This window comes from Pogona vitticeps, chromosome 2 (assembly GCF_051106095.1).
Source record: "Pogona vitticeps strain Pit_001003342236 chromosome 2, PviZW2.1, whole genome shotgun sequence".
Lineage (NCBI taxonomy): Eukaryota > Metazoa > Chordata > Lepidosauria > Squamata > Agamidae > Pogona > Pogona vitticeps.
This window is the reverse complement of record NC_135784.1, coordinates 172,073,759-172,085,307: the sequence shown is the minus strand read 5'-3', so window position 1 is coordinate 172,085,307 and position 11,549 is coordinate 172,073,759. Positions and strand designations below refer to the sequence as shown.

The following is an 11,549-nucleotide window of genomic DNA, read 5'->3' as shown; positions in this document are numbered from 1 at the left end:
GAGAGAGCAACTATCAGATGACAATACAAACCACTCCAGGTACAAAGAATACCTGACAGGGGTAAGAGGAGGAGGTTGCTTGGTGGGCTCGAGGGCTCTCCCACGTTCGCGTTTTCTTCCCTTCTCTTTGTTGCTGAGCATCTCCCGGGACGCCTTCTGCGTGCCCGTGCCAGATTTCGGGTGCCGCTGTGGCTCTCCCGGGCGCGGAGCTGCTGCCCGTGTGTGTATATATGTGCGTGTGCAAGTGCGTCTCTCTCGCGCTGTGTGTATATATATATATATATATACGCCTGTGTGCGTCGGAGGGAGTGGGAGGAAGAGCAGCCCAGAGCCCGAGCAGCCAATCGGCGCGTCTCTCGTAGGGGGAGCGGAGGGGGGGAGAGAGAGAAGGGAGGGAGGGACGGACGGAGGGAGGGAAGGGAGGAGCGAGCCAGCGAGCGAGCGAGCGCTCTGGGTGGGAAAGCGAGCGGGAGGGAGGGCGCGCGCAGACTGGACGGAGCGACCGGCGAGAAAGAGGAGCGAAGGCAAGCCGAGGTCCCAGGCGCTCGCAGCTCGCCTCCTTCCTTCGACGGCCCGGGACGGCATGGAGCCCAACAGTCCCCGCAAGATCCAGTTCACGGTCCCGCTGCTCGAGCCTCATCTGGACCCGGAGGCGGCGGAGCAGGTGAGTCGGGGGCCGGCTGGCGGCTGAGGACGTCGGGGAGGGGCGGGCGGCTGGGAATTGCCCGCTGTGCAGCTTTGTTCGGTCTTTTTTTAGGGGGGGTTCCTCTTCTCTTCGCCGCCCTCCCCACTTCGAGGTCGAACGCGGACCGAGCATCGCTACGGGGGCTTCATCCCGGGTTTTGCTTTGTGGGGACTTCTCCTCCTCCCGCGGAAATTCTGTTCTACAATCGCGGTCTAAGCTCCTGAGAATCTTCCCCTTTCTCCCCCGATTTCCCCCCCTTGACGTCAGTGGGCATCCCTGCTAGGAAAGCGTGCCTCTGGGCATATGAAAAGGACTTTCCTCCTCTGTCCACCGAGTCAGCGCCTGGCATCCAGGTTTCAGAAGGGCTTTCCCCGTTCTGAGCACGTGTGACCTCAGGCAGGGTTCACCCCCCCTGCACCTCTGGCTTGGAAATGGGGCTTCCCTCCTCGGACGCTTTTCCCTGAAAGGTGCCCTCTAGGGAAAGGAGGCGGAGGGGCGAATGGGCGTAGTTTTCTCTCGTATATGAAAAACCAGCCCCCTGGGGATGGCATCTTTATGTCCCAGGGCATTTACTAAAATATATATCTAGCTTCTCCAGGGAAGGGTGGGTCGCGTCTGAATTAGATTTGTTGTTCAGGTTGGGGATTTTCTTCCTTCTCTGCTGCTCCTTCCCCTCCTCTGACTTGCCCAAACCCACGGAGAAATGTGACCCATAAGGTGTAAATAGTGGGAAATCTAACTGGGAGGATAGTATGAGGACCCTGTGAGAGGGGTGGTGAGGTGTGGGTGTGGCGTTTGGCATATCTTGTGATTTGAAGGCTGTGTTACATTTTGGCCTCTGCATGAAATGCGGACCATTGCAGGGGGGCGGAGAAGCTTGGAGTTTTTTCAGGGGCTCGTTCGGGCTGCCTTCTAATGTTTAAGTCTTGGGTTGTAAGACTGAGGATTGTGATGCCTTGAACAGCTGTGAGGTGATAGGAAGCCAGGGTTTTCTGAGCGGCCACAGGGTCAAGGTTGATTTGGAGACTTTGCTAACACATAGGTGGTATTGAAGGGTGGCAGAACTGCTGGATTTAGGTATCTGCCAAAGAGCCAGAGATTGGGAGTTTGGTTCTCCTCTGTGCCTCCTTAACAGGGGATGTACTCAATGGGTCCCTTCCAGCTCTGCAGTTCTTGGATTATTATCAATATCTTGCATTCTGCTGCTAAAGGCGATTTATCCAGTGCTAGGTCACTTTCCTGTATTACAGGATGTCACTGATGAGCACTGTGACATTTTATGGAAAGTGGAGCTGAAAATAAAGAGGACATGCTGTTTGGCCAGAGGTTTGCTCTGGATGGGAGTGTGTAGTGAAAAGCGCATGGACAGGTTTTAAAACACATTGGGGCAGAGGAGGACAGCACCCTTGTGACTTCAACGCTGAACTATCCTCTCCTTCACAGAGTTACTAAAAGTATTTGAGTTTCTGCTCTGTACTTTGGCCTGAGGTTGCAACCTGAAATTTTTTTACTGCCCCAAAACCTGACCTGCCAGCTCAGCAGAGTGCTATATATACTATCCATTACAGAAAGCATATCATTGGATTCCATACAAGCTGAGACTTTTGATTGTCACAGAATAAGCTTTTTCATACTTCTGATGGTTGGTCTCTGGAAGCACACTGAACTCCATTGGCAAGTAAGATGGATCAGACATGAAAGTCCATTGGAATCATGTTTCTAGAACATGAAAATGATTTTAGCTTCCTATGATGTGGCATCTATATTATAGTCTTATACATTGGAAATGACTATGTGTGCTTCTGTCCTATGAAAGACTTAAGCTGCTGAATACCTCAGAGAGATGAAGCTGCCATTAAAAGACCCAAGGACTGGCTGTGATATTTTAGAAACCCTTTGGGATGTGTCTGGTCTGTATTATGTACAGCTGCCTTCCCCAAAACTAGTGCCAACTGGGATGCGTTGAACTACAACTGGGGTTGTCCTTCAGCCAACAAATTATCATCCAACAGCTTGTCTGGGGCTGATGAGAGTTGTAATCCAGCAAATTTTGAAGGCACCAGATTGAGAATAATTGATGCAAGGTACCCATCCCTCTGCTGTTGCTGCCTATTGATTTTAAAGAGCTGTGAGTTGTATTGTGGAGTTGCATTTGGGTAATTAGAAGATATAACATTGTTTGATATATGCCACATAGGAATAGTATTGTTGGGTGGGGTGTTACAACAAGCAAATGGGACTATGCAAACTCACCAGGTATTACAGGTGACTATTTATTACTGTAAACGTCCAATTGTCAAGAGTGGTGGTTCCCATCCTTGGGTAACCCAGGTGTTCTTGGACTGCAACTCCCAGAAACCCCAGCCAGCACAGCTGCTGGTGAAGGTGTCTGGGAATTATAGTCCAAGAACACTTGGGTTACCGGAGGTTGGGAAACACTAGTCTAGACCATGGTGAGCAATGGTGGCCATCCACGTGATTCTTGGGCTGCAGCTTCCATTACACAATTCACTACGCTATCTTGGTTTAATGGTATTGTCAGCCAGACAACATCTAGAGATCCAGAAGTTCTAGATGGAACAGAGGTAGGAACATTTGAATGTTTGCTTGCTCTGTTCACTTGTATCAAAGAATAAGGGTCACCCATAGAAACATTCTTGAGCAGTAGTATGGATGGCTCCATCACAGCATATGGTATAAAGTGCGTGTGGACTTGTCCAGGACAGAAAAAAGTACTTTGACTCTCCGTTAATATCAAAATGATTTTCTTTTCCTGTGAAATATCTGAATTATCATGATACTATGATCAAACTGGAGATGGCCCTTGCAGGATACCCAGCTTTTCTTCTCTACCACCTACCATGCAAAGCTGAGTCTGTGGTCGGAATGGTCAGCTAGGAGTTCATGGGAATTGTGATCCACCAACATCTGCAGGGTTACGCATCCCCAAGCATTGGGAAGAGCATGATCTGGTGGTGGTTGTTCACTGAATTCTGCTTGGAGCAGTTTGGCCTTAAATGAGGATGTTCTGTTGCTGAGTGGTAGAAGCTGCTTTGAATGGTGAAGGGCTTAGATATGGACCCATTGCCACCTCTAGTGCAAGGATTAAGTAAGACATCTGATGATCCACCTTCATTAACTATTAAGAAATCTGATGATCCACCTTCATTAACTATAGGCCAGGGATGGTGAGTCTGTGGTGCTGAAGTTATTCCTGGCTCATCATCTCCCATCATCCCTGACAGTTGTCAGGGCAAGCACTATCCCTAGGTACAATGAGGTGACTGGCTAAGACAGTAGGTGGTGAGTGCTGTGGAGAAGGCTATGGTGGCATCTCTTGTATGTTCCTCTGCATCGAACTGTATGTTCTCTGTATCATGCCTTGTGCCCGATAGCCTGGCCTAGCCTACATCTCTCAAGTGACATGGGACATTCTCTTCCATGACAAATGTTGAATAAGATTCAGCTGCCAACCTGATCCCCTTTTGTAGGTGAAATGAAGGGCAGCATCTTGTTCTTTGTCCCAAGCAGAAAAGCTTTTTGAACTCACCCTCACTACTGCCCATGCTGGCTTTAATGGAATTCAGTAATACCTGGTGATCCGCAGCTTCTCTACCTTTAGGGTTGTCTCTTCTGGCTCTCACAGCCCACACTATTAGATGCAGCCTGGTGTGCCTTTGTTGTTGTATGCAGACCTTCATGCCCCATTTCCATGGCTTTCTGTTCCCCCCTGTGGTCCATGTCCAGCAGGAGGCTTGGTGATTGGACTTTAGATGGCCTCACTTTGCATGACCTTGGTGCAATAGATGACTCAACACCTGGCTTTCTGTGTCACCATGATACATCCTCCTCCATAGCCTTAAATTGGTCAGACATCCATTTTCACTGGAAGGGAAAGAAGATGCTGCTCTTGATAAAATGGCTGCAGTTGTGCTGTCTTGGATGGCTTTTAGCATTCGATGACATCCAGGGTAGGAGCATTTACTGGAAACAGAGGGCCAGTTCCCAAAGGTCTATGTGCATCATGTGCTTTTTTCACCTATTGACTACTCAGCACTTGGTGACTCACAGCTATTCACGTGCGAATTAATGCCATCAGAAAACTTTGTACTTCCAGGGGCTTAGTCCAGGAGGTGCCCTGCACAATCCTGCAACCTCCAACGGTAGCAGTTATACACGTCTGTTCAGCCTTATAGACATTTCATTTAGCAGAAAGCAGTAGGGCTTGATGCAGCTGGTTCAGTTGAATTCACTGGTGCTTTCCCGGCCTTTGTAAAATATTCAAGTTTCTCTAAAAAGAACAGGCATGTTGGCCTTGTCTCATGTGAGGAGCAACACCATGTTTATTTTTAAAACTGCTCTGTCGACATGAAAATCTCACCATTCAAGGAGTACAAAATAAGTGTAGAATATTGCACTTCAGATGTCTGGCTGTTAGCAGACAGGATGAGATAGATAGTGCAGAAATCAACCCAGATGCTTCAGCCTCAGGTGTCACAGTGGTGCATGAGGAAGAGGAGGAGCGCTCAAAGTTGGCGGCAGAAGTGCAGGACAAAAGGGAGTCTATACCATCCCACCCTAACGACACCCCTAGTGTTTGCATTACAGTGGGCCGGAAGAGGCCTTGCGATCTCACTGTGGGGACAGGCAATGTGTCATCCTCAGGAAGGTAAGATGGCAACTCCTAGTTTTCCTTGGCCATTAGCTGTGCTGGCTAGGACTGATGGATGCTGGAGGGCCACACATTCTCACTCCAATCTTACCTTCTGTGTTGTCCATTAATTGCTTTTGGGTCAGGGGAATGGGATTTCACTAAAATTGGTGTTGGGGTATTGTTTTATTTAAGTCCTCACTTCTATCCCCATAAGAGGTTGGGAGATCGAATCCCCATTATGCTTCATTGACAGGGACAGGATTCAGTGATCAATAGGAACCCTTCCAGCTCTGAACTTCTTCTTCCTCTTCCTCCTCCTCTTCTTCTTCAAAAATACCAGGCACAGTCAATCAACATTATAAAAACATTGATTGCTATTACATAACAGATACAAATTTTAACCAAAAACCTAAGTATTTGTTGAATATCGATGCAATATATATGCTGTTCCTGATATTGCCATTTTTTTGTAGCTCTGTTGATGTTATTGTTGGAATCTGTAACTGTTATAATATTGTGTGAAATTTCTTGATATTGTTCCCAAATGCTCAATGACTACGAGAACCACTGTGTTCCATCCACAAGCAAGATGCAGTCAACCCTCGACTTATGAACGGCCCTAGTTATGAACATTTCGACTTACGAACTGCTCTGATAGGAAAATATGGACTCGACTTCCGAACTTGAATTTGAGTTACGAATAGAAAAAAAGTGCAGGGAAAGCAGGGAAAGCAGGAAATTTGAACTTTCAGTTAGTGAAGAGGCTGCTTGTCTGCTTCTTCGCTCATCCAAGCAGTTAGAGAGTGGGAAGAGAGACCTGAGATTGCCTGGTATTGTCATTTTTAAATGTAAATTTTAGTTTAAAAGGTGTTTTGGGTTTAACAGTGCTTGGATAAAAGGGAGCTTGGTTTGAGTTAAAACCTGCTTGGGTAAAAACGTGCTTGGTTGCTTTAAAAGCTGCTTGTTTTGATTTAAAAGGTGCTTGGTTGAAAAGGTGCCTGTTTTGATGTAAAAGGTGCTTGATTTAAAAAGTGTTCTTTTTAAACAGTGTCCATTCGTTCCCTCTGTGGTTTCCTGCCTCTTTTTTTAACCTATGCCATCTTAGGTTAAAAGAAAAAATTCTGCCCCTAGTGGTAGGAACGGATTAACTGGCTTCAACTTACAAACCACCCCTCGACCTAAGAACCAAAAACAGCTGGAACAGATTAATGGGCTTTCAGTGCATTCCTGTGGGAAATGCTGATTCGAGTTACGAGCTTTTCGACTTACAAACTTCCTTCCGGAACGGATTAAGTTTGTAAGTCGAGGGTTGACTGTGCTTCTATTGCGAAGTATCTGTACTTTATTAGTTTTTCTAGTTCTTTATTTTCACCTCTGGCATCTCCTGGAATTGCAGTCTCAACGTTCTATTACTACTGTGTTTGGTGTGTTGTGTTCTATCAGCTTGGATCTGGATATCCCACAGGACCATGACTTTGGCATTTTCTGACACCTTCCCTACTTGATGTTCCATGGGTTTTTGGAGTCTGGCAAGTTATGTTTTTACATAATGACCAGTGCACTAATTTTGCCCCTCTATCATGTCTAATTTTGTGATCTGTTTGTTCAAACATTGGACATTCACAGATGAGGTATGACACAGTTTCATCTTTTTCTTGGCAGAGTCGGCATTTGTTGTTAGCACTAATTCCTTGGCTCTTAGCTTTCATCACATTGGTTTGGAGTGCTTGTTCTTGTATAGCAAAAATCAAGGCTTCTTCTTCTTCTTCTTCCAAGTCTGGCAATTAAAGTCCCACATATTAAGATATTTCATTTATTATTTTAGTGGTTATTTGTGCGGTATTCACAGAACACTGTGTTTGCTGTGTTGGATTCTTCCTTCTTGTTTTTCTTTACCTCCTTTCCTGAAATTACAGTATTTTTCCTTTGTTGTTTTCAAATGGAGTACTATGTATATTCTTGATTTTGGGCAAGGCAGCACAAAGTGTATGTCATATAACCATTTTTTTAAAAAAAAGCATAATCTAGTTTCTAGCAAATTTCAACTGTCATATCTTTTCTTTCAAGCAATTTTAACTACCATCATTTATGATGGTTTTGCAAGCATGTGAAGATTCTGTTCCTGGCAATATAAGAACCTTGTTCTAGCTGAATTTTGTATGAGGTACAATTTGTTTCTTAACAGAAATTTCTCTTTGAAACTTTGGAGAAAATGTTCATCAGCAGTTAGCGCAGGACATTGCCTTAAATATCTCACTTACCTTGAAAGCCCTCTTAGGGGAAGTCCGACTTAATGGCATATAACACACAATTTTGGTGTTATCTGCTTTGACGGATGTCCGGGCTATTGAGAAACTCAGATTAAGGTCTTTCTTATCACTGGCTCCCTAACACTTTTAACTGGATTTAAACTAGGACTTTCTGTACCTCAGATAAATGTTCTTCCTCTGAGCTATGGCCCCTGTTGATCCAAGTAAACTATTGTCACTTCAGTTGCAGTCAGTCTTGGCCTGCATCTGGGTTGGAGACTCTTCCAAACATAGATTTGGAATTTGGTCCTCAGATTTATTTTGAGAATCAGAATCTAGAATCTTTTTGCTGGTGAATCACACTGGCAGCCTCTTAATACGTGAATTGATAGCTCAATTGGTTCCAGGAAGCAGGGCTTTGTGTTCTAAAGCCTCTAGGAAGTTAGACACTGTTGGGGCAAATACACAGGTGGGTAAGAGAGTGCCAGAGCTTCCGGAGTGTTGAACCACTAATGTTGCAAAATACCTGGCAACCCTTTCCTTGCGTCCAGAATAGCAGTGAAGATCATGTTTCAAGGCTACACAGTATTCTGGGAGTGAAAGGACAGAGGGTACACTGGGAAGGGTTTCCAAGAATAAGAAGCCAGCTTGACCAGCTGCAATGGAAAAAGGGACTAGGTCCCAGAGAGGGAGGAATTGGGCTGTATCTCATTAATCAGACTACTCTAATCAACAGTTTTATGTCCCTTCATCGGAGGGAATACTTTTATCTATAATAAGTGCCAGGAATTCACCAAGGCTGCAGTTGTGTTAGTCAACACAGTGTGGAAGGAAGAGGGATTTTTAAAAAAGCTACCGTGGGAAACAAAGCGGATGAGTTCACCAACTCTGTGCTTGTCTTCATCTTTCTTTGGTTGCATATGTGGCCAAAAGGGGGAAAAAAGCCATAGTCAATAAAAAGATAAATTGGATACATGCTTTTCCACTTTATCTCTTTTTTTCTGGCTGAAATCCTGTTGCAGAGCATAGTCAATCGCAAACCGAGTTGGCTCTCCAAATCCATGGAATGTATAGAGGAGCTGACTCTCCAGTGATTCAGTGGCCCTGCTCTGGTCATGATGTACTATGATAAGCAACGAGATTTCAGTCACTGGGTTTCAAATATGTTGAAAACTTGAAATCTAGAGTTATAGCAAATGGCAGGAGGGCTCTCCACTGCCTCTTTGGCATCTTCTCTGTCTCTTATCTGATTTCTCAGCCATTTCTGCCTTTATAAAAAAAATTAAATAAGTTTCTCACCTTTATGGCACATATGAAGGGGGTGTGTGTGATGGCAAAGGTGGTATTCTGCCCTGCCATTGGCTGTGAATCTCACCACTGTCACCCCCACCTGCCAGTGTTCCCAAAGAATGAAAAGCTGGGATGGCTGGGAGGAACATTTAGCTATTTTCATCTGTTTAGGTCTATTTTATTGTTAACCTTTCCCTTCCCCCCTCCCACTGTTGAGATGCTTTTAAACAAAATTTTAGATCAGCATAGTATTGCAATCACATGGTAGAAACCAGAAATTGTGTAACTGGTGTTCATGATCATTCTGGCTGGCTGTCGTGTGCTCGGACATAAATACAGGGCACACATATGGCAGTGCAACAGATGTCAGAAAATTACAAAATCTACTTGTGCAGCTTCACTTATGCGGGCAATGTCTCATAACAGGATTCTGGCCATAAAGTAACTTATTCCATGTGGCTTTGATACCCCATTTTTTCCAGTTTCCTCCATTCCTATCATAACCTCCATCCTGTTAGTCTTTTTGTTCCTGAGACGGTACAGTTGTAGCCATATTTACTCAGAAGTAAATCCAACCGACTTCCTGTGGTGCTTACTCACAGCTTAATGTTAGAGCGGTGAAGCCTCCGTAGTTGTGTTAGTTTAGACAATTCATTTGCAAGATGGAAGGGACCACCAAGGCAAAGTCTATGACTCAGCACATGGCTAAGGGCTGTTGAGTGTATGGAGGATACCCTATACGTACTTAATAAGGTCATTGGTCCTTGTAGCTCAACACTGTCTCCTCTGGCAGTGAGTGACTCCCCAGGCTTTCCTACAAAGAGTCTTGGCTAGCAGTCTCTGGAGCTGCTTTGGACTGCACCAGATGAAAATGACAGTTCTTCATTCACCTCAGGAAACAACAGGCAGTATGGTAGCTAGAGGTACCTAAGGCTATTTATGAATGTCATACATTTGAGAGTTTTATTGGAATTAAATAAATGAGGTTTATGAGATAAAGGCACAATACAGAAGAAATGGGATGAAAATTGATGAGTTTTAAAAGGGATAAAAGTAATGCTGTGATTAAATTAAAAGTACTGCGTGGTACAACGTGAATCAAAGTACAGTATAATGTGCAAATTATTCTTGCATGTAAGACTTACAGCCTACAAAATTAGCTAAAGTTAGCCCTCCATAAAACCTGACACTTGCTCCTAATCTTCCACAGATTGCCTAGTTAAATACTTGTACATTACCAGAAGCATAAAAGTTTGACATAATGACTGAGGAAAAACAGTTTATAGCTACCTGTCACAAGCAGAGGAAACATTCTCCTGTGGTCTTAAACAGAAGTCCCAAAGCCAAATATAGAAGCTCCAGAGGAATCCAAATAGAAAATTGATCCATGGAGAAGTGTTAAAAAAGTAAAATACATAAAAAGTATAATTTAGTTAGTTATGTGCAACCAAGACAGAACTGACTTGTAGAAACTCTGATAAGGCTTTCAAGGTAAGTGAGATATTTAACAAGTAGTTTTACCAGTTCCATTCCTCCAGTAAGTATCCATGGCCAAGTAGGGAATCAAACCCTGGTATCCAGCCCTCCTAATCCATTATCTTATCCACTACAACACACTGGGTATGTCAAAATGTATAACAGTGAAGATTAAACCATGAAGTAAAATACTGTAAATGTGAAAGAGGAACTTAGGAAATTAGATTTCCATGAGCCAAAAGTCAAACATAGGGAAAAAACCTAGTTCTGTGTTTAAAAACAAAAACGGAGAAGTGTTCTATTAACATCTTCTCAAAGAAGTAACAAAGATTAGTCAGAGGTTTGTGAAAAGTCTGTGGAAACAAAACTCAGCATAGAAGAAACTAACCCACTGTAAAAGTATTGCAAGAGAAAATAATTAACTTCAACAGCAAACATCCTAGTCCTTTGAATTCTGGAAAAGGGAGGTAAAACCAGCATCTGAATGTAGAAATGAGAGCTGACGCTCAGACAAGAGTACAGAGAAGAAATAACTAGAGATGGGGACAAATATATAAATGGATCGGCTTTTTCGACGAAAATAGCCGATTTGTTAAATATTCGTCCCTTCATATTCGTGGGTTCCAGAGGCCCCACCAATAAGAAGGGACGAATATTTACCCATTTTTATTCATCCTCCATATTACAAAAAAACAAAAACAAAACCCATTCTGGTTTGGGGTGAGGGCTAAGGTAAGGAGAGGAAGGGGGTGTGGGTTAGGTTGTGGGGGGTGGCTAGCTGTGGGGGTCAGTGGCTGCCTATTGCCTGCTGATCAGTTGATCGGTGGCCGGTAGGAAGTATTTTTTTTAATAGGTGGGGTGGAAAGGGTGGGGTGGTGGGGGAGCGGGGGCAGCGTGTGTGTGTTTTTAATAACCCCTCACGAATCAACGAATAACTTTGGGGGGTAACTTTTGACAGCTCACGAAGAAGTGGGACGACTCACCAAAATGGTGAGTCATCCCCATCTAGAAATAAGCCTTTCCTCTGTTCCTCAACATTCCAGTCTCTTTCTGCTTTCTGACTGATTTCATTTATTATCCATCACAAGCAAAACTTTGGTTCAAAATTTCAGATGATGAGGATGAAATCAGAGTTCCTAAAACCATTTCCCTTTGCTGGTGGAAGCTGCTTGCCTTCATGTTTGGGCAACTGGCA

The 11,549-nt window shown here is 44.3% G+C and overlaps 1 protein-coding gene across 2 annotated transcripts in view; it reads left to right on the top strand.

Moving 5' to 3' along the window:
• The first annotated feature begins 453 nt into the window (after window positions 1-453).
• PPP1R1A (protein phosphatase 1 regulatory inhibitor subunit 1A) overlaps window positions 454-11,549 on the top strand; it is a 108,786-nt gene continuing 97,690 nt past the window's right edge. For both annotated transcript variants that reach the window (XM_078384717.1, XM_078384718.1), the window contains exon 1: window positions 454-664. In XM_078384717.1, the coding sequence (XP_078240843.1) occupies window positions 584-664 (81 nt within the window). In that variant the 5' untranslated portion in view covers window positions 454-583. The remainder of the gene's footprint in view (window positions 665-11,549) is intronic.